Below are 27,410 nucleotides of genomic sequence, written 5' to 3' on the forward strand. Positions count from 1 at the left end.
TTGACTAGAACTAGGTCATTTGCCCATTCCTAAATCATTCACTAGCCAAGGAGAATGGGTTTACAACGAGGCCAAACTAACTCTTCCTTGATTATATGACCATCTCGTTCTTTAAAAAACAAGTCAGTTTTCAGGTTTGAGTGGATATAGTGAGCTGAAAAAGACACAGTCACTACATCAAGAAGCTCTTAAACTTGAGTGAATTGAGAATCCTTGTCTGGGAATGTCTTGCCATAGAATACCAAAGACCAGCAGTTTGGATTGTTATGAGGATTAAACACATATGAAGGGAGTGATATTACAAAGGTAGCGGAATAAAGGTTCAGAAATTGACCCCTCCACCAAAACAATTATTAAACTAATAAACATTGTCTGAATCAACTGTTATAGAACTCTGGAGCAAAGTCAGATTCTTGCAACATACAGAGTAGTGACAGATGAAGAAAGAAGCTGATCATTGGCTGACCATGGAAAAAAGACTCTAGTGATCACATATCACAAGGAATATGATCCTTACAAAGAAAGTTCAGAAAAGTTACTTAGCAAACTTAGAACTTGAGTCTTCATTAAGTAACAACAGCATCCCTGAGGAGGAGTGAGAATCTGATTTCCAAAATCACCGTCATTACAGTATTCAAAGTTTTCAGTTTCCAATAAAAAGTTATAAAGTATACCAAAATAAACAAACAAAACAATAACAACAACAAAAATCCAAACCAGGAAAATATGACCCATTCATTGGAAAAAGAAGAAATGAAACTATTCCTGAAGAAGCCCAGGCATTGGACTTACTAAACAAAAACCTTAAATCTTAGAAATAGTCTTAGAAATACTTAGAGGTCTAAAGGGAATCATTGACAAAGAGCCAAAAGCAGGAGAACAATATGTGAACAAGTAGGGAATATCAATAAAGAAAGATTATTAAAAAAGAAGCAAAATAACATTTCTGGAAAGTACAGTAACTGAAATAAAAAAATTTCATTAGTTAGGTTCAGCAACAGACTAGATCAGGCAGAAGAAAGAATCAATTAACTTTAATATAGGGCAATTGAAATTACCTAGTCTAAGATGCTGAAAGAGAACAGCATGAAGAAAAATAGAGCCTAAGGGCCCTATGTGGTACTATCAAATATACCAACATAGCATTATGGGAGTTCCAAGAGAAAAGAAAAAGAGGCAGAAAAAATATTTGAAGAACTAATGCCCCCAAATTGCCAAATTTGATGAAATCATGAATCTACAAATCTAAGAAGCTCAAAGAACTCCAATTGGATAAACTCAGAGGCACACCAAGATAAATAATCACATTGTTGGAAGCTAAAGACAGAAGAAATCTTGAAAGCAGTGAGAGAAGCAATTCACCAAATAAAAGGGATCTTAAGTGAACAGTGTTTTATCAAACTATGGAGGCAAGAAAGCAGTGGGTGATATACTGAAAGTACCAAAAGAGAAAAAACCTGTTAACCAATAATTCCTTATTCAGGGAAAAAAAAAAAACTATTATTTACGAATGAAGGAGACTATCAGAAGGACAACTTGAAGTGCTGGTGTAAGTTTGAATGTACATGAATTATTCTAATGACCAGGTACCCAATTCTTTTGCATGTTATATGGTTTTTAGTTCTTTATTTTCAACAGTTGAAGGAAGACGTGATTGGGATATCAGTTGATAAGTCCTTAAAATAATTTTTGATAATATATATTATAGGTTGAATTGTGTCCCATTCACCATCACCCTGCACCCACCCCCAGCAAGATATGTTGAAGTTTTAACCACTAGTACCTTCAAATGTGACTCTACATGGAAATAGGGTCTTTACAGAGGTATCAAGTTAAAAAAGAGGTCGTCAGGTTGAATATCACCTTAGTTTAATTTCCTTATAAAGAAGAAAAATTTAGATACAGAGAAAGACTCACACAGAGGACAGATGGCCTGAAGATACACAGTGAGAAGATGGCTATGTGACTGGAGTGATACATCCATGGGAATGCGAAAGATTGCCAGCAAACAACGGAAGCTAGTAGAGGCAAGGGATTTTCTTCCCTAGAGCTGTCAGAAGAGCATTGCATGGAGTTCCCATTGTGGTTGAGCAGGTTAAGAACCTGACATAGTGTCTGTGAGGATGTGGATTTGATCCCTGGCCTCACTCATTAGGTTAAGGATCCCGCATTGGCTCAGTTGCAGTGTAGGTCACAGATTTGGCTCAGATCCGGTGTTGCTGTGGCTGTGATGCAGGCCAACAGCTGCAGCTCTGATTTGACCCCTAGCCCAGGAACTTTCATATGCTGCAGGTGCAGCCATAAAAACAAAAGAAGAGCATGGCTCTGCCAACATCTTGAATGAGAGTTTCGTAAACTGCAAATTGGGTTAACAAGAAAGGTAGAATAACTTATATCGTGGTTGGATGTTAATTGATTCTTAAAAGTGTTTTTAGTTAAGTTCCATATGTGTGACAATACTCTTAGTTCGACACTGACTTGGGAAATAATTAAGAGAGAGGAAGCTTTTAGAAGGTTTGATTATTTTTTGTACTCGGATAAGATGGGTGAGTTATAGTTTTAATGTCCAGTCCTTTTTACATTTACTTTAGATGTATAAAAATTAGAAAGTTAGATATGTTTCCCTCAGCTGGTAATCATAATTGAGTAAATTTCTCTACAAAATATGTTTCTGTTACTTAAACAGTTCTTTGGAGCTCATTTGAATTGTGGCTCAATGGGCTAGAGACCTGATGTTCCTGTGAGGATGTAGGTTCCATCCCTGGCCTCAGTGGATTAAGGCTCTGGCGTTGCTGCAAGGTGCAGCATAGGTCACACATGAGGCTCTGATCTGGTATTGCTGTGGATGTGGCTCTGGCAGCAGCTGCAGCTCTGATTCACTCCCTGGCTTAGGAACTTCCATATGCTGCAGGTGCGGCTGTAAACAAAACAGTTCTTTAATTCTACTCAGGTCTAGATTTTTCAAGATTTGGGGTCCTGATATTTATAAAGTAGATTTTCCTATTGGGGGTACAGGTTGTAAAAGCATTACAGATATTATTGCTAATAAATACAGAGCAGAATACTGAAACAGCAGAGAATAGAAAAAAAACAAAGCTACTGAGATGGTACCATTTTGTTAGCTTTTTTGCATTTTTGGAGAGGTGCTATCTAAATTGCATTTTCTTAGGATGGACAAGTATCAACCATGAATATTTTTCATTATGTAGTTTTCACTGCCCACATTATATTCAAAAGCCTTATTCTGCCATGTGATAAAATTTCTTTTTTTGTTTTGCATTTGTAATGGTATTTGTGAAATCAGAGTAGTCAAGACACAACCTTTCCTATCACAAATCACTTTTGGACTATTAGTGTGAAAAAAAAACAGCAGGTGAATGATATATTAATATCATATTTTCCATAAATATCAGTTGTAATTTTTAGTTAAATACAGTATAGAGTTAGAAGCTAATACCTTGCTTATTTCTTGGCTTAGCTTTTTTTTCATCCTTTACAGGTTGATGAGAAAGCTCTGAAGCACATAACAGAAATGGGCTTTAGTAAAGAAGCATCAAGGCAAGCTCTAATGGATAATGGCAACAATTTAGAAGCAGCACTGAATGTACTTCTTAACAGCAATAAACAGAAACCTGTTACGGGTCCACCTCTGAGAGGTATAAATCATTAAGCAATATGCCAGATAGTATTATTTGCTTTTCAGAGAAATACGTGTTGTCAACAGAGGAGGCTGGGTTTTGTTTCTGTGAAGGCTGTAACTTTTATATTTACCATTATGGTAGGTGGAAGGAGCATCAGTTTCAGAACCACAGAGACTTGTGTAGGTTATTCTTAGTTTCATTGTCTTCATCTTTACATGCAGTGGATCTAATACCTTATTTAACAAAGTTATGAGTAATACAGAAAATATAAAGTAACGAGCTGTATTAATTATTTCTAGAACTATGCCACTTGTATAAGTGAGTAATTACAAACTTTTAAAACTTAACAGGAACATAATTTTCATTTAGTGTTATTTTAAAATTATTGTATGGTCTATGTATTATGTGATTTTTTTTCAAGTTCTAATCTGTACGCTTTTAAAAAATAAAGAAAAATTGTTTAGAAATGATTTTCCTTAAGAGGTAATTTACACAAGTTCAAATTTCCAGATCATTTTGAGGACTAAAGGTGCTAATCAGTATAATCATTTAAAAACATTTTTCTTGTAAAAGATGTAGATATACAGAAAAATATGAAAAGAAATATGTATATAGGGAGTTCCCATGGTGGCTCAGCAGAAACAAATCTGACTAGTAACCATGAGGACGCAGGTTCAATCCCTAGCCTTGCTCAGTGGGTGAAGGATCCAGTGTTGCCATGAAATGTTGGGTAGGTGGCAAATTCAGCTTGGATCTGGCATTGCTGTGGTATAGGCCAGGGGCTACAGCTCCAATTCTACAGCCTGGGAACCTTCATATGCTGCAGGTGCAGCCCTGAAAAAAAAGACAAAAAAAAAAAAAAGAAATATATAAAGTTCTACTTAAGATGTCTGCTTATATTTTAGTGTATAGTCTCCTTTTGTTTTTGCATGTAGAATATATATGTCTTGCTTTACTTCTTAAGGTAAAGGAAAAGGCAGGGGACGAATAAGATCTGAAGATGAAGAGGAATTGGGAAATGCAAGGCCCTCAGCACCAAGCACATTATTTGATTTCTTGGAATCTAAAATGGGGACTTTGAGTGTGGAAGGTAGGCTAACTTAAGGTAGATTTCTTTTTAAAACACCAAACTTTTATTTGGGATTTTATAAAAAAGGTATAATAAACCGACAATATGAACATCTACTCTATGTGTTTATAAATGTATTTAATCACAAATTTCCTATTTGATGAAAACTGAAGAAAATTTAAATTGTTGCATTCTGAAAACACTAAAGCTTATTTAACCCCTTTAACTATATGATGGGCAATATCACCAGACTCTTTCCCCCGGTTTTAATAGATGACAGGTTTAATCTATGAAAACAGATTGTTATGTTGGAGAAATTTTAGTCATATAACTTCATTATGAAATTGGCCTTTCTCTTTTTTCTATACATAATACATATTGTTTGAAAATATGTAGTTAGAGCTAGGGTTAAATGAGTGCAGTGAGTGAATATGCTTCCACATTGTGATATATTTCTTAGTATGATATATTTTAGTGATTAATATTTAAAGAGAATGATCATGTTAAATGTTTTCTAATTTAAGCATAGAATATAATAAATATTTTCTAGAATTGTAAGTTTATGACAGGATTCCAAAAAGTTAGGAAAATATTCTTTTAGTCTTCTCTTTCAGCTGTATTTTAATTAATTTTAGACTCAGAGATAAAATGCTTTTATAATAAATTCCAAGTATACAGGTTTCTTTTTTTCTCTTTTTTAAAATGATTTTTATTTTTTCCATTATAGTTGGTTTACACTGTTCTTTCAGTTTTCTACTGTACAGCAAAGTGGCCCAGTCACACATACATGTATATTTTTTTTCTCACATTATCTTCCTTCATGCTCTATCATAAGTGACTAGATACAGTTCCCAGTCCTATACAGCAGGACCTCATTGCTTATCCACTCCAAAGGTGATAGTTTGCATCTGTTAACCCCAGATTCCCAGTCCATCCCACCCCCTTCTGCTCCCCCTTGGCAATCAAATCTGTTCTCCAAGTCCTTGAGTTTCTTTTCTGTGGAAGGGTTTATTTGTGTCATGTATTAGATTCCAAATATGTGATATCCTATGGTATTTGTCGTTCTCTTTCTGACTTACTTCTGAAGTATTCAGATTTTATGAAAATGAAATCTTTTGTTATATTACTCCCTAAGCATTTCACAATATGTTTGTATCTACAAGGTGAACAGGAAAGTGTCTACTGCTTCTTAAAATCTCTCTGACTTCTTTTGTCCCAGGCTCCCTTTATACTATCCCAATCAGAGCTCCTTTGATTTCTTTTTATCCTTCCATATCCCTACGTTTGCTTTTGACCTCTAGAAAAAATAATGAGTTTGAGAACAAGAGTAGTAATTCTGTTGTGAACTGTGTGTCCATCATCTTTCAGTTCTCAAAGAGCATGCATACCAACCAAGTTTAGTAGTATTAGTATTCTACTTGCAAAAGGTTACCAAAGTTAATTAAGATACATGACATAAATAATATACTCAAAACCAAACATCAGTGTTAGATTAACTTCTGAGGGGACAGAAATTTGTGAACACATCTGTTAATATTGGATATCGTTTTAATAGAGTGTTTTATGTTTCATTATTTTTATTAATATGATACAGAGTCAGCTAGAATGTGAGAAAGATATAGACATTATAATAGTATTCCACACCCTTGATTTTCACAAGGAATATAACTTGTGACCTTCAGAAATCCCTAAACTCAAAAATTAGATATTTCTAGTATTTGTACAGGCACTTAAATTTTAACCAAATTCATGTGTGTCTTTCATCGTCCTAACACTAGAAATTATCCCTTCCAACTTACTTTAGAGTTTTCTGTCCTATTTAATGACCACTATTTTCAGAGAAGCAATTTTTTTTTCTTCCTATAAGTGGTGAGTGGCAAGGCCAGCTACCAAGATGGGAGATGGGCAGAGGCTGCTAGGGTAGGTGGCATTTAGACAAGTCTCAAGTCAGAGTGCTGAGGGAAGAGCAGTCTGGTTGGAGAGAACTCAGCACATCCAGGCTTGGAGGCATCAGAGCATTAATTGCTATGCCTAGGAGATTATGGGAGAAGTAGGGATAGAAGCCTAGATGTAGAAGTTGTAGGCTGCAGCCACATCAAGAGGATTTTTTTCTAGGGGTTTTTTATTTTATCCAGATGACAGTACAAAGCCATGAAAGGATTTTTGAGAGGATGAGAGTAACAAAGTATGGTGCTTTCAGAAAAAACCATTGTCCATTGGCAAAGTGGAAATGGGATTGGAGTGAGGCTACAATTGTATGTGTTGTAAGAATTATTCATTCTATAAATTAAATATTTTATGTATTATTTATTTGTGCCTGGTCTATGAAAAATGGCAGGTATATAAAATTTAATAAAATACCCTATTTAAAAAAAATTAATTGAAATAGATTTTGTAGCTCTTGCCCCAAAGAAGCCCACTGTTAGTTTGTGAGACAGAAAAAAAGCACAAACTAAAAGGTCATAAGGATAATTATTAAAATGAATTTTATTATTTACTTGGTGTGAACCATTTTATCATTTACTTTTTAATCATTTAATTTAAATGATAAGACTTTTATCATTTACTTACTGTAAGCAACACTGAATAAAATATAAAGACTTGGCAGAAGTGTTTTGAATACAGCCGTAAAACATGATCTGGCTTATTTATAATCTATAATGATGTTATATTCTTTATTTCAAAGTTTTATTACCAAAATAAGACTAACTAGTTGTTTTGAATGGCTAAGGAATCCTTTAATCAGGCAGACTTGAAAATACTGCTTGATTTGCTGTTTCATTGTTTTAAATGTTTGACCAGAGAAACATTCTGTCCAGTAGTGGCTTTTCTGACCATAAACTCTCTTCTTCGATGATGTTGACATCATTCAGAGGAGATTGATGATAACACATGTGAACACAAACATCTGGATGATGAATATATATATGGACTGAAGATTTTCCTGTTTACAGATATTTCTTATATAGGTAAACCTCAAAAATATATATCACAAATTTAGTTCCAGAACACCACAATAAAATGAAGCAAGTCACATGAATTTCTTCGTTTCTCAGTGCATATAAAAATTATGTTTATCCTATTTTGTAGCCTGTTAAGTGTGCAATAGTATTATGTCTGGAAGAACAATGTACGTACTTTAATTAAAAACACTTTATTGTTGGAGTTTCTGCTGTGGTGCAGCGGAAACAAATCAAGACTAGGAACCATGAGGTTGTGAGTTTGATCCCTGGCCTCGCTCAATGGGTTAGGGATCCGCTATTGCCGTGAGCTTTGGTGTAGGTCACAGATGCGGCTCGGGTCCCTCGTTGCTGTGGCTCTGGCATAGGCCTGTGACTACAGATCCAATCAGACCCCTAGCCTGGGAACCTACATGTGCTGTGAGTGCGGCCCTAGAAAAGACCAATATTTTATTGTTAAAAAAAAATGCTAGCCATCATCTGAACCTTCAGCAAGCCATGGTAGTAACATCAAAGATCACTGATCACTGCAACAAATATCATAATAATAAAAACATTTGAAATATTGTAAGGATTACCAAAAAAAGAACTGAAGTGGGCAAATCCTGTTGGAAAACTGGCACTGGTGGACTTGCTTGAAACTGGGTTGCTACAAACCTTCAGTTTATAGGAAAGAAAAAAAGAAAAGAACACAGTACCTGCACAGCACAGTAAAACTTGGTGCACCTGTGTTCCCTTGGCTGTGTCTTTATGTAACGCTGTTACAGTAAAAGCGACAGGATTGATGGAAATGTTTGATGTGTGGTCATCCTCAGGTGTCTTGCAGAGATGAGGTTCTGTTACTCCTTCTCTTGTTAACCCACTTATACTACTGGGGTATTTTTAGTTGAGCTGAAGTTCATAGAATAATAAACAGTTGAGGCAAACTACTGAATTGCTTTTCTGCTTTTTTGATTTCGTATTTCTTTTTTAATTGAAAATCAAGTCCAGAATAACCTTCTACTTTTGTAAAATTGAGTCTCCACTTTGGTTTTTCCTCAGAATTTAGTCATTGTTCCATAAATCTTACCTTCTAAAATTAATTATTCATTGATGAGAGAAAATGTTGGCCATTTTTCTAAGAAAATCTAGAAATCTTTTCAGGATAGAGTTTCCATAAAGTTTAATGGTTAAATGCCTTATGGACAACTAATGAAAAATAATTATGGTTTTATAATTTTATTTATATTCATATCATCATTGTCATTTTGGGGGTCTGTTATAGTCCTAAATTGATTATAAAGAAGTAATCATGGAGTTACTGCTGGGGCATAGTGGTTTAATAATCTGGCTTGTCTCTGTGGAAGCTCTGGTTTGATTCCCAGCCCTGTGCAGTGGGTTAGGGGTCAGTTGTGGCTGCAGCTGTGGTGTAGGTCGCAGGTCTGGCTTGGGTTTAATCCCTGGCCCAGGAATTTCCATGAGCTATGGGGGTGGCGGAAAAAGAAAAAAAAAAAAATCGTGATTCAGTGATATGCATATTTGGGGTTTTAAAATGTTCGTTTTTAATTCAGATTAATTATCAAACCTCTCTTGCTTCTATGTTTGGTATCATTTTAGCTGTCTGAGAATTTTGTTTAGTTTGGGTACCCCTAGAAGTCACATTTTAACCACATAAGCCTAGGTCTGGATGGACTTATGTCATAGCAGATTCTGTGTAATGTGTAAGCTTGTTGAAAAAAAAAAAAATCCTCTAAGAATGTATTTCTGACAAGTTTAATCCAGGTAAGTAACACATTTACTTTCACATTGTATTATATAGTTTTAAAGAACAAAAGTGTTTCCAGACTACTACAGTAAAGCAAGTATCTCAATGAAGCAAGTCACACAAACTTGTTTGATTTTCCAGTTCATATGAAAAGTTATGTTTGGAGTTCCTATTATGGCTCAGCGATAATGAACCCAACTAGTATCCACGAGGGTACAGGTTTGATCCGTGGCCTTGCTCGATGGGTTCAGGATCCGGCATTGCTGTGAGCCGTGGTATAGATTGCAGACGCAACTCGGATCTGGCTATTGCTGTGCCTATGGCATAGGTGGGCAGCTTCAGGTCCAGTTTGACCCTTAGCCTGGAAACTTCCATATGCCCTGGGTGTGGCTCTTAAAAAAAAAAAAGACAAAAAAGGTTATGTTTACACTATTCTATAGTCTCTTAAGTGTGCAATAAATAGCATTATGTGTAAACAATGTAAAAACTTTAAGAATTACTTTAACCGTGATAGAAAATCACATATAAAGAATGTAATAAAAAAAAGAATCACTTCATGGCTCAAAAATGCTAACCATCATCTGACAATTCAGAGTTGCCACAGACTTTTTATTTGTAAAAAATAAAGTATTGGCAAAGTGCAATAAAGTGCAATAAAATGAGATATTCCTGTAATTGACCATCACGTGTACTTTTCCTAGAGATTTTCTCTTATTCACCTTTTGGTTTATCTTTTAATTGAAATCAGATTCTAATCAAACTAATGTTAGTTGACATTATTATTGATATTCTGAAAAATAAGGTTGGATTACATTGTTTTATGAGAATAATCACTAGAGTATTCTATGTGATGTATAATGATATAATGTGAATATTCAGTTGATCAGTTTGTGATAGGTTATGTTCCAAAAGGCTCTTATGTATAGGTTTTCTTTAAAATTTTGGTTTTATAGACTAGATATAGTTTGTGGCCAGATCAGGACAGCTTTTAAAAGTCACTTTTTATATACCTTAAGTTTATATATTACTTGATGTAATACATGGCTACCATTCAAAACAATGCCCACTAGAAATACAAGTTTCAACTTGGTACAGAAGGAGTAGGTTTGATTCTATCTGTTATCATGGAAAATATCTGAGTTGGCCAGAGATATAAAGAAAGGATGCCGGCATACCTTAAGACACTGGACTTTACTGTTTTAACACCTAAATAAGACCAGGACAACCTTAATTTGTTATGAATGGGCAGTAAGAGGTGTTGTGAGAAAAGTTGACAGAGTAATTCCCTCGAATCTATATTCCTTTGTTTCTGTAGCTTATTTTGTAAATTATGTGTTACGTTTTATTTATGTTTCTCCATATTTTGTCAAAATTTTAGATAAGATAGAGACTATGACCCAGTTCTATAAAGGATACACACCTAGAAAAATATGTAACAGAATTCAAATGAGTTGTTTTTAATGAAAAGGATGATATTTTAATTAAACAAATATAGAGACAAAGGACTTTTCCAGCATTCATAAATATTGGACATGGCCGTAGGTGATAAAGTTTCACTCAGTCTCATGTCGTACTTTTCCTGTTTTATTCTGTGGCTCATAGAATTCTTTAATCTCTCAAGAAGCATGATTATCTGAGTCTCAGTCCTTTTGTTTTGCCACAGTAATTGATAAGAGCACCTCATAGCTAGTTGCATCCATGTCCTTTCTACTTTCAAGCATGCCAGCTTGATTCTTTCTTGTAAGACTTACTGAAGACAGTAAGAAATAACCAACACCTCTCACCCCCCTAACATACTAAGTTCTCTAAAGCACTGACCTCATTAGTTAGATGATCTCAGTTCCAAGACAGTAGGCTACAGTTTAACAGTACACTGAGGAGTGCTAACTTCCTGTTAGGGATGAGGTGACTTTCACTATCCTGCACCCTTTTTACTAAACAAGTTTTACATTTTTGGTTCTGTCACTTCTATCATTCTTCTTCCTGGCGTGAATTTCTAAATTAGTTTGCTTTAAGTTGTAAGCCACAGATATCCAAATAAACAAAAAAGTAATTCATTGTCTTATATAACTGGAAAGACTTTTTCTGTCTTCAAATTGTGCTTTTTTTGTGTGTGTTTACAGACTGCCTTCATGTCGTAGCAAAGACTGGCCCAGATAAGGCCAGTGTATAAGGGGACACAATGACATATAAAGATAGATCAATAAAAAGACTCATAATTTTTGCAAGCATGTTTTTCTGGGAAAAGATAAATACCTTCATCATATTACTATTGATTTCCCAAGCTCAACTGAGTCCCACTGGGGATGTTGGCATTGGTGCGTATGAAGAGATTGGAACAGAAATTTAAAGAGACTTGGATAAAAGAGCACTGCATTGGTGTGAAATCTCCGTTCATAATATGAAAAAGTAATTTAAAAATTCTCAGAATCAAGTGATCCCTGTGCCTGGAATATCAGACAGAAAAAGACCTTCCTTTTTTTTTTTGTCTTTTTTGCCATTTCTCAGGCCGCTTTCGCGGCATATAGAGGTTCCCAGGCTAGGGGGTCTAATCAGAGCTGTAGCCACCGGGCATATAGAGGTTCCCAGGCTAGGGGTCTAATCAGAATTGTAGCCACCGGCCTACGCCAGAGCCACTGCAACGCAGGATCCGAGCCGCGTCTGCAACCTACACCGCAGCTCACAGCAAGGGCAGGGACCGAACCCGCAACCTCCTGGTTCCTAGTCGGATTCATTAACCACTGCGCCACGATGGGAACTCCAGACCTTCCATTTTTTAATGTCTGTATCTGTCCCCTTCTTAATCAGGAAAGCATAGGCCTTCTTAATTGATTCTGTCAGAATTATATGTAAAGGGGAGGAAGAAGAGCCCATGATAAAAAGCAGAGTTCTTTTACCAAGAGAAGAGGGAAATTGGACAGGATGTTGGGGGCTGATTCTACCAAGAACCGAATCTACCACTACTTAATTCTACACAGCTCTTATATTTACTAGTTGTATGCCTTTGAGCAAATTATATAATCTTTTAAACCTTGATTTCTTTCTTGGGAAGTGGGAAAATAGTAGCATCACCTAAATTTAGAGCTTTTGAGAAAACCATATTAGAGTATGTTAAGTACAGTGTTTGCCACATAGGCCTCCACATAATGGTAGTTTTGCAGCAATCACCACCACCACCACTATCATCATTATCAACATCATTGTGACAAGCCACAGCATCTCCACTCATTGTCTCCTCATCTGCATCTCCACTGCTCTGCTTGAAGTCCTTATCCACCCTCCACTGACTCTTTGGAGAACTTTATCATCTCATTTTCCATACCGCAGTGAGCGATCTTTCAGAACACATTTTTTTTTTTTCTTTATAGAAGTATAGTTGACTTACAGTGTTATGTTCCTGGTGTACAACAAAGTGATTCAGTTATTATATATATGTCCTTATTCATATTCTTTTCCATTATAGTTTTTTTAACAGGATGTTGATTATTGTACCCTGTGCTATACAATAGGTCGTAGTTGACTGTTTTGTATATAGTATTGTGTATTTGTTAATTCCAAAGTTCTAATTTATCACTTGCCTCTACCTTTCCCCTTTGGGTATAAGTTTGTTTTCTATGTCCTTGAGTCTGTTTCTGTTTTGTAGATTTCATTTATGTCATATTTTCGATTCTGTGTGTAAGTGATATATGGTATTTGTCTTTCTCTTTACTTACTTAGTATGATAATGTCTGCATCCATCCATGTTGCTACAAATGGCTTTATTTCATTTTTTTATGGCTGAGTAACATTCCATTGTATATATGTACCACACCTTCTTTATCCATTCATCTATCCATGGACATTTAGATTGCTTCCATGTCTTGGCTATTGTAAAAAGTGCTGCAGTGAACATTGGGGTGCATGTATCTTTTTGAATTATGATTCTCTCTGGTTATATGCCCATGAGTGGGATTGCTGGATCATATGGTAGTTGTATTTTTAGTTTTTTAAGGAACTTCCATACTGTTTTCCATCGTGGCTGTAACAATATACATTCCCACCAAGGGTGTAAGAGGGTTTCCTTTTCTTCACACCCTCTTCAGCATTTGTTGTTTGTAGACTTTTTGTTGATGACCATTCTGACCTGTATGAGGTGATACCTCATTGTAGTTTTGATTTGCAATAGTTAATGAGGTTGAGTGCATCTTTTCTTTCTTGTGCTTTTTAGCTATCTGTAGGTCTCTTTGGAGAAATGTCTATTTAGATCTTCTTCCCATTTCTTGATTGGCTTATTCGTATTTCTCTTGATACTGAACTGCATGAGCTGTTTTTATAAATTGGAGGTTAATCCCTTGTTTCACATCATTTGCAAGTATTTTTTCCTATTCTGTGGGCTTTTTGTTTTGCTTATGGTTTCCTTAGCTGCACAAAAGCTTTTAAATTTGATTAGGTCTCATTTGTTTATTTTCGTTTTTATTTTCATTACTCCAGGAAGTGGATCTGAAAAGATACTGCTGCGATTTATGTCAGAGTGTTTTGCCTATGTTTCCTCTAAGAGTTTTATAGTATCCAGTTTTATATTTAGGTCTTTAATCCATTTTGAGTTTATTTTTTGTGTCTGGTTTTAAAGAGTATTCTAATTTCATTCTTTTACATGTAGCTGTCCAATTTTTCCAGAAGCACTTATTGAAGAGACTGGCTTTTTTCTGTTGTATATTCTTGCCTTCTTTGTTGTAGATTAATTGGCCATAGATGCATGGGTTTTGTCCTGGAATTTCTGTTCTGTTCCATTGATCTATAAGTCTGTATTTGTGTCAGTACCATACAGTATTGATGACTGTAACTATATAAGTAGAGTCTGAAGTCAGGGATCCTGATTCCTCCAACTCCAGTTTTTTTTTTCTCAAGATTGCTTTGGTCATAAAATGCCCTTAGGAATCTGATAGGGATTGCAGTGGATCTGTAGATTGCCCAGGGTAGGTATAGTCATTTTGACAATAATGATTCTTTCAATTCAGGAACATACTATATTTTTCCATCTGTTTGTGTCAACTTCAGTGTCTTATAATTTTCAGAGTACAGGTCTTTTGCCTCCTTTAGGTAGGTTTATTCCTAGGTATTTTATTCTGTTTGATGCAGTTTTATTCTCTTTCACATTTCACGTCAGTTTAAATAGTTTGGCTTATAGATTTATAGATTGAATTTTGAAGAATTAAGAATAGGGACTATAGGAAGAAATGTGATAGAATGGTAATAGTTTAATTAGAACAGCAAGAAACTAGGTCAAGATTAGAGAGAGAATGTGTACTATTAGGCTAGACGGTCTTGTGAAGGATTTTCTCAAGAAAGGATTGCCCATGTATTGACTATTGTGTGTATATTTACATCTCATTGCATCAGACAACTTCCCTCCTCATTTCCCTATGCAACTGATTTATTGAAATTGTTGGTAGAATGCGTACTTGGAAGGTAGGAACGAATGGTTGCTGTGTGAATAGTCATAAGCCATTAGCAAAACAGAGCAAATGTGTGGTTATCTACCCACTACCTGTCACTTTCTCTCTATCCCTAACCACCCATGACCTTTGCAGTCCTTGACTTTTTCTTATAGGACTGATTCCTTTCTTCCATTACTTTTTTTTTTTTAAATGCAGATTTGCCCCACACTTCTTGATAGTGTTTTACAGTTAACTTGAATTAATTGTTCCCGGTTCTGTTTTGTGGACTTGTAACCTTAACAGTGAACAATAGTCTATACCAGTACTACTTAGTGTCAGATCTCAAATATGTACAAGTAAGTACTGAAATTGAAAGTAAGTATTCAGAAACTCTTTCAGCAGTTTGTCAATGCCTCAACATTTGTTACTGCATCTTATAAAAGTAACAGTCAGTAGTTGATTGGAAATTAAAAACCAGAACCAACAACTACAACAAAAACCCTGATCCTTGGCTAGAGTTACTTTGAAATGCTCTGATCTATATTGTTACAACATTGTGGTCTCTAGATTTGCAAACATTCTGACAGCATAGCACCTGACATTTTCCTTTTGTCAGGCCAGTGAACCAGGTAGTTTAAGGTGTTAGATAAAGTACTGCATGGGAAGTGAAAATATGCCACAGTATTGCACATGTAATGTATTGATTAATAGTATAAATTTGATGCTTATTTGAATTTAATAATTGTATATAAAATTTGTTTGGATTTGGAGTAACTTTAGTGAAAAATTTTAAAGGTAATGTATTTAAAGTTAGTTAAAATTAGCTTACCATAAATTTGAAATACACTTTTTAAAGATATGTTAAGTTTTTTAAAAAAATCAAGAAGGGATCCTAAGCAGGCAGTTGAATTTGGAGATCAAGTAGAGGTAAAAGAGCCAGCAAAGGAACCTGAGAAAGTAGCTGCCAAAAAGTTGGAAGGAGTATGAGAGAAACTGAGGGATAAGGATGAGAAGTGTCCACCGGATTTACATAGTAGTGTGCTGGTGAGTGTTTATAATAGATGGTTCCGGGGGGAGGAGATGGGATGCTCTGATATGTAGTCTTTTCTGATTTGTGTGGTAAAAATATTCCCACTGTGGCAGATTTCAAGCCATCAACAATTTAACAACTAGATTGCAGATTTTCTGAAAATTTAATAATCAGTTCTTGTGCAATGTTCAGACTGGTCCCAACACACCAGATTAGAGACCTTGACAAAAATAGTGTCAGTGAAGTAGTGGGGTTAGAAGGAAAGCTGAAGTATATCAGTAGAAAATGTTCTATGGATATTGAAATGATTATTTTGAAGAGAGTGGTAAGAAAGAACATATTTAGCATGGGATGCTTTAGGCTTGGGATGATGGGAAATTTCTCTTCCTATTGCGTAATATTTTTAAAAGGCTACATTTTATTTTTTACTATATGGAGAACATAATCACTTAATAACCATTTACGTTTATATATACCTGCTAGGAATGAGACATAGTTCCTCGTCTTAAGCTTTGTCATTTAAGTCGGAATTCATACAAAATAAATTTATAGAGGAAGTAGTTTTTTACAGAATAAACAAAAGTATATAAATTCTGAACTGGGAGTTCCTGTCATGGCTCAGCAATTAAAGAACCCAACTAGCATCCATGAGGACACGGGTTCGATCCCTGGCCTCGCTGAATGGGTTAAGGATCCAGCATTGCCATGAGCTGTGGTGTAGGTCACAGATGTGGCTTGGATCCTGCATTACTGTGGCTGTGGCATAGGGTTGGCAGCTGTAGCTCTGATTCAACCCCTAGCCTGGGAACCTCCATATGCCGCAGGTGCCCTGCTAAAAAGCAAACAACAAAGAATTCTAAAGTGATTTTTATAGACAAAGAGTTTTGTGATCATTATGTAATATACACAATATCTAAAGATATTTTACACAAAGCCCTGATTTGTGTAATTGAGAAAATTGTTTGAAAATTTTGATGTGGGGAGTTCTTGTTATGGCTCAGTGGTAACAAACCCAACTAGTATCCATGAGGATGCGGGTTCAATCTCTGACCCCACTCACTGGGTTAAGGATCCGGTGTTGCCGTGAGCTGCAGTATAGGTTGCAGACATGGCTTGGATCTGGCATTGCTGGGGCTGTGGTGTAGGCTAGCAGCTGCAGGTCCAATTTGACCCCTAGCCTGGGAACTTCCATATGACATGGGTGTGGCCCTAAAAATATTTAAAAAGAAAGAAAAGAAAATTGTGATGTGGAAAAAATTGTGTATATTCTGTTTTATATATAGACATAGAAATATTAGAGAGTGTTATTCTTCTGTTTAAAGTGAATTGATGTACCAATCAGTTAATACCATCTTTTTGTAACAAATATCTGTAATGATTTGTTTTGGTTTTGATTTGTTTGTTGAAGGATTACTCAGCACTGATTTCAGCTGTTCTACTTGAACTAATGTGTGCATTAGAAGGTAACCTTGGAGAATAGACTTGTGGTTGCCAAGGGGGAGGGGGAGGGGATGGGATATATGGGGTGCTTGGGGTTAATAGATGCAGACTATTGCCTTTGGAATGGATTAGCAGTGAGATCCTGCTGTGTAGTACTGAGAACTATGTCTGGTCACTTATGATGGAGCATGATAACGTGAGAAAAAGTATGTATATATGTATGCGTAACTGGGTCACCATGCTGTACGGTAGAAATTTGACAGAACACTGTAAACCAGCTATAATGGGAAAAAATAAAAATCATAAAAAAAGAAGGTAACCTGTTATACTGTGGTACGATGATGTTTTAAAAGTAGTATCTAGCCCATAAATGGACAGTCCTTTGGTCTTCCATTAATGGAAAGAGAGTATTAATTTTAGGTCAGAATTCTGGCAGTCCTAGCATATAAATTTGTATTTTCAATTCATCAGAGATTGTGAAAGAGCTTTTGTGATTGCTGCATCTCATCAGAAGTGAACAGATGTAGGTGATAAAATTGTAGCTAACATGTTCTTGGTTACATTCTGTTTTGTTTCTCTAGGCAGGCAGGTTGACACAGTGAGAAGATTGTGGGCTTTTGCTTCAGGTAGATTTGAATTTAGCTCTGGCTTCAACATTTTATAGTTTAGCCTTTCTTAGTTTCTTCATTTGCAAAATGAGGATAATAATATTGCTCTTCAGGGTGGTTGAGAGAATTGTATGATGTAGTTAAAAGACCTTTGAAGTAGAATAAAGCAATAGTAAAATCTTAATTAAGCCATCACTTCAGGTAGGTGTCTCAGAATAAAAAAAGGAATCATCTCATCTTAGGAAACAAAGCGTACCTGTTTTTTTACTATAAAAAAACAGGTACAGCTGCAACTAGAGAATGAATACTCTGCAAAGAAGTATTAATATTTTAAGTACCTCATTAATTCAGCACATTCATATTATACAAACCCAAATAATTTGTGACAGTTAATAAATTCATTCTTAATGATCCTTGCATTTCAAATTATGGGAATGTAGAACATTATTATCAATTATCTTGTATATTGAAACTCATGGTGTGTTGTAATAGGCACATTTTACTACAAGTCAAGTTAAGTGCATGTAGCATTCTTTAATTAGTTTTATCATATGAACTTTTATCACTTTGACCTTGTAGATGTTTTTGTAGATTTATCTGTTTTGCAATGGATTTTTCTATCATTATTTGCTAATTTTCCTTTTCCTTTTATTCTTCTATTTAATATTAAGTATTACCAATTTCTATTTATGTTTTTGTTTCATCTTTTCCTTTCTTCATCAAGAAAGAAAAAAAAAGTGATGCATTTTATTCTGCTTCCTATTCAGAAGAGTTTCTCAGTTTTCTCATTTACTGCTAGAGTGACGATAGACTTGGCCTGTGGTGCCAGTTAGTATTTTGATGGTTAGGAATCATCATGCCTTCTCAGGAAGGACAACAGGGAGCAACTAGAACTTGAACTGCTAATTGAGGAGCTTCCTATTTGACTTTGGGGCTATTTCTTTATTTATTTGAAATCACCTTTTCCACAACTTAGTGATCGAGCATATTCTGTTTTTTATTTAATTGGTAAGTTCAGTTTCAAAATATTCACTTTATATTTGATTTCATTACATAACTACCTAAGATAAGAGATATTAGATTTAAGGAAATCCAAGAATGAGGAAATGTTTAAGGACCTTTCTTGGCTTACTGTTATTTTACTTTGGAATAAAAAGGTTATATATGAAAAACTATGTTCTTTTAAAACAATTTTATCTTCTGCCTCATTTGAGTATATTTTTTTAGAAGTTTTTACTGAGAGTTTATTGAATCTATAATGAATTTTTTAAAAATTGAAATATTTGTAATATTGACTTGTTTGATCTTTTAAATATGTTATATCCTCTCAATTATTATTTTTTTTAATTTTTTTCTCTGAGTGGTATTTTATAGTTTTCCTTGTAAAGGTCTTTTCTTTAATGTTACAATGATTTTTATTTTTCCATATAGCTGATTTGCAGTGTTCTGTCAATTTTCTACTATATAGCAAGGTGACCCAGTCATACATACATGTATGCCTTCTTTATTCTCACATTATCATGCTCCATCATAAGTGGTTAGATATAGTTCCTAGAGCTATAGAGCAGGATCTCATTGCTTATCCATTACAAAGGCAGTAGTTTGCATCTATTAACCCCAAATTCCTAATCCATACCACTCCCTCCCCCTCCCCCTTGGCAACCACAAGACTGTTCTCCATGATTTTCTTTTCTGTGGAAAGGTTCATTTGTGCCATATATTAGACTCCAGGATAAGTGATATCATATGGTATTTCTCTTTCTCTTTCCAACTTACTTCACTCAGTATGAGAGTCTCTAGTTCCATCCATGTTGCTGCAAATGGCATTATTTCATTCTTTTTTATGGCTGAGTAGTATTCCATTGTGTATATATACCACATCTTCCTAATCCAGTCAACTGACAATGGACATTTGGGTTGTTTCCGTGTCTTGGATATTGTGAATAGAGCTGCAATGAACATGTGGGTGCATGTATCTTTTTTAAGGAAAGTTTTATCTGGATATATGCCCAAGAGTGGGGTTGCTGGCTCATATGGTAGTTCTATGTATAGATTTCTAGGGTACCTCCATACCGTTCCCCATAGTGGCTATACCAGCTTACATTCCTGCCAGCAATGCAGGAGGGTTCCCTTTTCTTCACACCCCCTCCAGCATTTGTTATTTGTGACGTCTTAATGATGTCCATTCTGACTGGTGTGAGATTGTATCTCATGGTAGTTTTGATTTGCATTTCTCTAATAATCAGTGGTGCTGAGCATTGTTTCATGTGCTTGTTGGCCATCTGTATATCTTGGCAAAATGTCTATTCAGGTCTTTTGACCATTTTTCCATTGGGTGGTTGGCTTTTTTGCTGTTGAGTTGTATATGTTGTTTGTATATTTTAGATATTAAACCCTTATCAGTTGCATCATTTGACACAATTTTCTCCCATTCTGTAAGTTGTCTTTTTGATTTCTTTTTGGGTTCCTTTGCTGTGCAAAGCTTGTCAGTTTGACTAGGTCCCATTGGTTTATTTTTGCTTTTATGTCTGTTGCTTTGGGAGACTGAGTTGAGAAAATATTCATAAGGTTGATGTCCGAGAATGTTTTGCCTGTGTTCTCTTCCAGGAGTTGGATGGTGTCTTGTCTTATATTTAAGTCTTTCAGCCATTTTGAGTTTATTTTGGTGCATGGTGTGTGGGTGTGTTCTAGATTCATTGATTTGCATGTCAGTGTCAAGGTTTCCCAGCAATTCTTGCTGAAAAGATTGTCTTTTTCCCATTTTATGTTCTTGCCTCCTTTGTCAAAGATTAATTGACCACAGGTGTCTAGGTTTATTTCTGGCTTCTCTATTCTGTTCCATTGGTCTGTACGTCTGTTTTGGTACCAGTACCACACTGTCTTGTTGACTGTGGCTTTGTAGTATTTCTTGAAGTCTGGGAGAGTGATGCCTCCTGGCTGGATTTTGTTCCTCAGAATTGCTTTGGCAATTCTAGGTCTTTCGTGGTTCCATATAAATTTTTGGATTTTTTGTTCTAGTTCTGTGAAAAACATCATGGGGAATTTGATAGAGATTGCATTGAATCTGTAGATTGCTTTGGGTAGTATGGCCATTTTTACAAAATTGATTTTTCCAACCCAGGAGCATAGAATATCTTTCCATTTCTTTATGTATTCTTTAATTTCCTGATTAATGTTGTCTAGTTCTTGGCATATAAATCCTTTACTTCCTTGGTCAGGTGTATTCCAAGGTATTTGATTTTTTGGGTGCAATTTTAAAAGGTATTTTATTTTTTATTCCTTTTCTAATATTTCATTGTTAGTGTATGGAAATGCAACTGATTTCTGAAAGTTCATCTTATATCCTGCTACTATGCTGAATTTGTTGTTCAGTTCAAGTAGTTTTTGGGTTTAGTCCTTAGGGTTTTCTATGTATGGTATCATGTTGTCTGCATACAGTGACAGTTTTATCTCTTCTCTTCCTATTTGGATGCCTTTTGTTTTGTTTGTCTGACTGCTATGGCTAGGCCTTTCACTACTATGTTGAATAATAGGGGTGAGAGTGGGCATCCTTGTCTTGTTCCAGATTTGAGTGAGAAGGCTTTCAGTTTTCCCCATTGAGTATTATATTTGCTGTGGGTTTGTCATAAATGGCTTTGATTATGTTAAAGTATGCTCCTTCTCTACCCACTTGGGTAAGAGTTTTTATCGTGAGTGGATGTTGGATTTTGTCAAATGCATTTTTTGCATCTGTTGAGATGATCATGTGGTTTTTGACTTTTGTTAATGTGGTGTGTGACATTGAGGATTTGTGTATGTTGAACCATCCTTGTGTACCAGGGATGGATCCTACCTGGTCATGGTATATGATCTTGTTGGTATGTTATTGGATTTGGTTGGCTAAAATTTTGTTGTGAATTTCTGCATCTGTATATTCATCAAAGATACTGGCCTATAGTTTTTTGTTTTTTTTTTTTTTTTTCTTTTTTGGTGGTATCTTTGTATGGTTTTGGAATTAGGGTGATGGTGGCATCACAGAATGTCTTTGGGGGTGTACCTTCTTCTTCAACTTTTTGAAAAAATTTAAGGAGGATGGGTATAAGTTCCTCTTTGTATGTTTGGTAGAATTCACCTGTGAAGCCATCTGGTCCTGGGCTTTTATTTGCAGGGAGTGTTTTTTTGGCATATTTCATTTCATTTCTAGTGATGGGTCTGTTCAGTGGATCTATTTCTTCTTGATTCAGTTTTGGCAGGCTGTAAGATTCTAGAAATGTGTCCATTTCTTCCAGATTGTCAGATTTGTTGGCATATAATTGTTCATAGTATTATCTTATGGTTTTTTGTATTTCTGCAGTATCCGTTGTGATTTCTCCTTTTTCATTTCTAATTTTGTTTATTTGGGTTTCCTCTGCTATCTTGATCCACCTCCTCATTTGAGTTTATTTTTAAGAGGAGTTCTTATTTGAAAAATAGTTTCCTTTATAGATTTTTCTCTCACCATATTTTCTCATCGTAATAATGGAAATGAAGTATATTCATTAGTAGTAAACATACTTCTATTCAGTAATCTAATGTATACCATCAGTTAAATAGATTAGGAAATCTTTACCTTTTTTTTCTTTTTCTGAGTAGCTAAAATCACATTCTCCCATACCTACCAAGCCAAATTAAAACCTTCATTCTGTATACGTGGTTATTCAGATTGCCACTTGTAATCTAGATAATTACTCTCATCATGACTTAATTTATTTGTACTTCCTGACCATCATAGATTTTGGTGTCCCTAACTGGAATAATTTAAGAAAAATTGATCCCTATTCACAGGAGATCTGAAAAGCTTACTTGTCAAATATCTGTTCAAATCTTATTCTCAGCAAATAAAACACCTTGATATTTGATTTATTTTTGAAGCCGAAAAATTTCTCAATTCACTGTACAAGCGACTTTACCTTTCCTAAATAAACCTTGTAACACCTGTATGTTAATACTATTGTGAGACTATTGATAATGTGTATAAAATTCTAGCATAAGTACCTAATACATAGTAGATAGTTAGCAAGAAGCGGCTGCATCCTTTATTCTCTAATATTGACTAGAACATGTGCCAGCACATGCTTTCTGATGAAAATGCTCATTTGTGCCCATTTTTCTTCTAAGGAAAAAAATTAATATTGATTGCAGTGGTTTAAAATAAAATATTTGTGTTATATTTATAAAGCAAATTTTGGGAAAAAGTTATTTTAAAAAATGTCTCTGTAGATGGTCTTGGCTATATTTGAGATCTTGCATATGTGAAAAATCTTTAACCTCTGTCACGCTAATGGGAGGTTTGGCTGAATATAGAATTATACTTAGAACATAATTTTCCTTTCATTTCAAAGACATTTAAAGTCTGCTAGATTACCTTCTAGCTTCCAGTGATTCTCTTGAGAAATTTATCATTTTGAACTTTGATCTTTAGTTTTGACTTGTTTTGTCCCTCAGAAACTTTTTAAAGTCTTCTCTCTATTCTTTGTTGATCTGAACATTTTATCTGGTATGTTTTTTTCTTCAGTGGATGTTTGGAAATATATGGAGACAGATTTGATAGCCATAGTGACTTGGAATGCTGAGTTTGAATGTTTTGATGTTTATTACCTGGAGGTCATAGAGGTTAATTTTCTTGCAGATACAGGCAACATTCTCACCCAGAATGTCAGTAGTGCCCCTGTTAAGAAGTATTGTGACCCTGGTAAAATATAAGAATAATCCTGAACTGCATATTGATTATAGTGTTTGGCAAGAGAAATAAGATGTGTACACCAAAGACCAGTCAGTATGCTGTGTGAAAAAAATGTAGGAAGAAAGAGTAAATGACATAATACAAATTGAAGTAGAATAAAAATCATTATGTGAAATAGAGCTGACAAATTATTTATGAGTATATATTTATCATGTTACTGATTTTGGTTTCTAGTTGGACATTATCTACACTATTGTGCTTAATTATATTTTTGACACTTTTTTCTGTATTTCAAAGTAGTACGTGCTCTTAATTACTTTGATAGGTCAAGAAAACTATTAAGTCTTTTCTATAGTAGGGTATCTATTATAATCCAAACATTTAGTAATTCCTGATCCAGGAAGATTTGAGAAATCATTTTTTTTTATTTGCACAGGCTAGAACTTTACTGATAATAGTAGTAATATATTTTTAAATGAAACTGAGATTCATAGAAGTTGAGCAAGGGTTGTACTTACACAGTTTCGTAGCAGCTTCTGAGTTATCAGTTTGCAGTTCTGTTTCATTACTGTCTTGGGAAATGAATTATTGGAATAGCACATATTATAGATACTATTACAATATGAACCTTCAGTGACACAGATAAATAGCTTTTGAATTATCCTTTTTTTTTTGTGGTTCATATCATCGCTTTACTTTACTAATGTGGCTATCCAGGCAAACTGTATATTAGAAATACAGGACTCTAAGAAAGCAAAGAGAGATTAAATAATGAGGTAGGAAAATAGTGGAAGAGGTTAAAATATTAGTTTTATAATTAAATATTAATGCAGTCTTCATTTTAATATGCATATGATTTACTTTTCAGAACCTAAATCACAGCTGCAGCAGCTTCATCAGGGACAATACAGATTGTCAAATACTGAGCAAAATGGAATAAAAGATAATAGTCAATCAAGATACCTTCCTCGAAATGATACCAGACAGTCAAGAAATGAGAAACCTCCTCGATTTCAAAGAGACACCCAAAATTCAAAGTCAATTTTAGAAGGCAGTGGATTACCTAGAAACAGAGGTTCTGAAAGACCAAGTACTTCTTCAGGATCTGAAGTATGGGCTGAAGAGAGAATCAAGTATGATAGGCCATATTCTAGATACGATAGAACTAAAGATACTTCATACCCTTTAAGCTCCCAGCACAATGATGCTGCATTTAAAAAAAGGGATAACTCTATGCAAAGCAGATCAGGTAAAGGTCCATCCTGTGCAGACGCAAAAGAAAATCCACTTCCTCAAGAATCCATCGATTACAATAATCAAAAACGTGGGAAAAGAGAAAACCAAACAGCAAATCCCAATCATTTTTATGACAGGAAACCACGAACTTCGATAAATAATGAAGCTTTTAGTGGTGTAAAAATCGAAAGACATTTTAATGTAAATACTGATTATCAGAACCCTGTCCGAATGAATAGTTTCATGGGTGTTCCAAATGGAGAGACAGAAACACCACTGAAGGGAAGGCGAGTAGGACCTATTAAGCCTTCAGGACCCATCACAACAACACCCTATGATGATAAAATATTTTATAATAGTGGGCCCAAAAGAAGATCTGGGCCAATTAAACCAGAAAAAGTACTAGAGTCATCTATTCCTATGGAGTATGCAAAACTGTGGAAACCTGGAGATGAATGTTTTGCACTTTATTGGGAAGACAACAAGGTATGAATGCTGCAGAATTATTAAATACTATTATTACTGAATGTAACATTTAGTGAGACTATGGAAAGCCATTGCTTTGGGACTGAGTTATGTTCTATGTTTGTACTTGTTTATAGTTTTTGAAAAGGTGTATAGGTATATAATTTATCAAAGGAAAAACAAAATATTTAATATTTTTTTATGATGCTTAGGAGTCCCGTAAGATTTGGGTAGGTTAAGTTTGATTTTCACTTGCATATCAGAAAAGTATTATAGAAATGGTTAAATGAAATTGATAAGTTGCTTCAGTTATCATCAACTGAACCATTAATATTTGCTTTTCTTTCTAGTAAAATTGTAGTGATTCACCGGGAATAAAATCACTTGAGTGGTACAGAGTTAAATTCTGTAGATTTCATTTAATTTAATGAAAATATACACAATCAGCCTATTTTTTAAAACAAATTAAAAGCAGGAATGTTAATTATTTAGCTAATAATAAAAAAATTAATAATTATTAAACCAATAATTTAAACACTGTTTAGCTTTGCATTATATGCCAACTAAACGAGAAAGAGGGAAGTCATGGAAAAAAGGGAAAGACAGGGATGAGGTTGAGAAGGAATTCAGTGGATCAGGTAAAAGAGCCTGGCTGTGAGGGAGAAGACCAACGCAGAGCAGGAAGGGAAAGAGGACAGAGGGACCCTCAGAGTGAAGGGCCTTGTACCTGTGTGCCTTTCTGCCCATCATGCTCTTCCACGAAGTACTCTTCCGATCCTTGAGGGCTTGGCTTAGACACTTCCTGGAAGAAGTTTTCTTTCATCTGTCCCCTCCTCCCTCCTACATTATTGTCTTTCTCAATCAGTGCCTTGTTCACTTTCTGAAACTTTTCACAGTTTGTAAGTATTCTTGGTTTGGGTTCCTGCATTGATAGCACTATCATGATTTTAAGTTCCTTGAAGGCAGGACCATATCTGTCTTGTTTTTCTCTATTGCCTTGCTTCTCCCAGTGTAGGGATTTCATAATTATTGGTTGACTTTGTTAATTAGTTCATTCTCAAGGGGGCACTTACATGGGGAAAAAAATAGAGTGGTTAGGAGACTGGAAATATCAGCAAAGTAATAAAAACAGAACTAAGGAGTTACAGAGTGAGGGACCTAGATGGATATGAGAATCAAAAAATAGTTCAAATAAATACTTCAAATGAGAGTATTTTCAGTTGATAAGAATGTGCCCATGTGTATAGCTGAAAGGAGAGGTGAAGGTAAAGTTAACCGAAGATTTCAAGGAACTGAAATGCAGCCTAGGAAGTATGGTCGGATCTTTTAAAGGATACTATAGGGCTTGCGATCAGGAACCAGACCTCATTGTGTTCAGTGAAAGATGAAGAAAAAGCAGGGTATTAGGTGGTGTTAGATATTATCTGATGATAACAATAAGGAGGGGTCCAGGGGTCTAGATGGCATAGTCTTTAAAGGTTTTTGTATGAATGTCAGATAACATTTGTCTAAAAGCAGCATCTCTGGAGTTCCCGTCGTGGCGCAGTGGTTAACGAATCCGACTAGGAACCATGAGGTCGCGGGTTCGGTCCCTGCCCTTGCTCAGTGGGTTAATGATCCGGCGCTGCCGTGAGCTGTGGTGTAGGTTGCAGACGCAGCTCGGATCCCGCGTTGCTGTGGCTCTGGCGTAGGCCGGTGGCTACAGCTCCGATTGGACCCCTAGCCTGGGAACCTCCATATGCCGCAGGAGCGGCCCAAGAAATAGCAACAACAACAAAAGACAAAAGACAAAAAAAATAAAAAAATAAAAGCAGCATCTCTACAGTCAAGTTTCTATTCAAGGCTAGAAGCAAGGGAGGAAATAGCACTAGCTGTGTCCTTTTTTTTTTTTTTTTTTTAGGGCTGCACTCTCGGCATATGGAGGTTCCCAGGCTAGGGATTGAATCAAAGCTGCAGTCCCCGGCCTATGCTACAGCCACAGCAACCCAGATCCGAGCTACATCTGTGACCTACACCAGAGCACACGGCAATGCCGGATCCTAAACCCAGTGAGCAAAGCCAGGTATTGAACCCACATCCTCATGGATCCTAGTTGGGTT

General features: G+C 35.4%; 1 protein-coding gene across 10 annotated transcripts in view; it reads left to right on the forward strand.

Moving 5' to 3' along the window:
* The window catches only part of TDRD3 (tudor domain containing 3), a 182,497-nt gene that overhangs the window by 109,300 nt on the left and 45,787 nt on the right, over positions 1–27,410 (forward strand). For 8 of the 10 annotated variants that reach the window (XR_014820054.1, XR_014820056.1, XM_013980575.3 and 5 more), the window contains 3 exons: positions 3,500–3,656; positions 4,606–4,731; positions 24,479–25,332. Coding sequence is in view for 6 of the 10 variants with exons in the window: in XM_013980575.3 (XP_013836029.2) it covers positions 3,500–3,656; positions 4,606–4,731; positions 24,479–25,332 (1,137 nt within the window). In the remaining 4 variants the exon portion in view is untranslated. The remainder of the gene's footprint in view (positions 1–3,499; positions 3,657–4,605; positions 4,732–24,478; positions 25,333–27,410) is intronic. The other 2 variants (XR_014820057.1, XR_014820058.1) reach the window with 1 other exon arrangement.

Source organism: Sus scrofa, chromosome 11 (genome assembly GCF_054392235.1).
Source record: "Sus scrofa isolate SSC_HxYL_T2T_F1_AM1 chromosome 11, Sscrofa_HxYL_maternal_Yorkshire_Landrace_v2.0, whole genome shotgun sequence".
In the NCBI taxonomy this organism is placed as follows: domain Eukaryota; kingdom Metazoa; phylum Chordata; class Mammalia; order Artiodactyla; family Suidae; genus Sus; species Sus scrofa.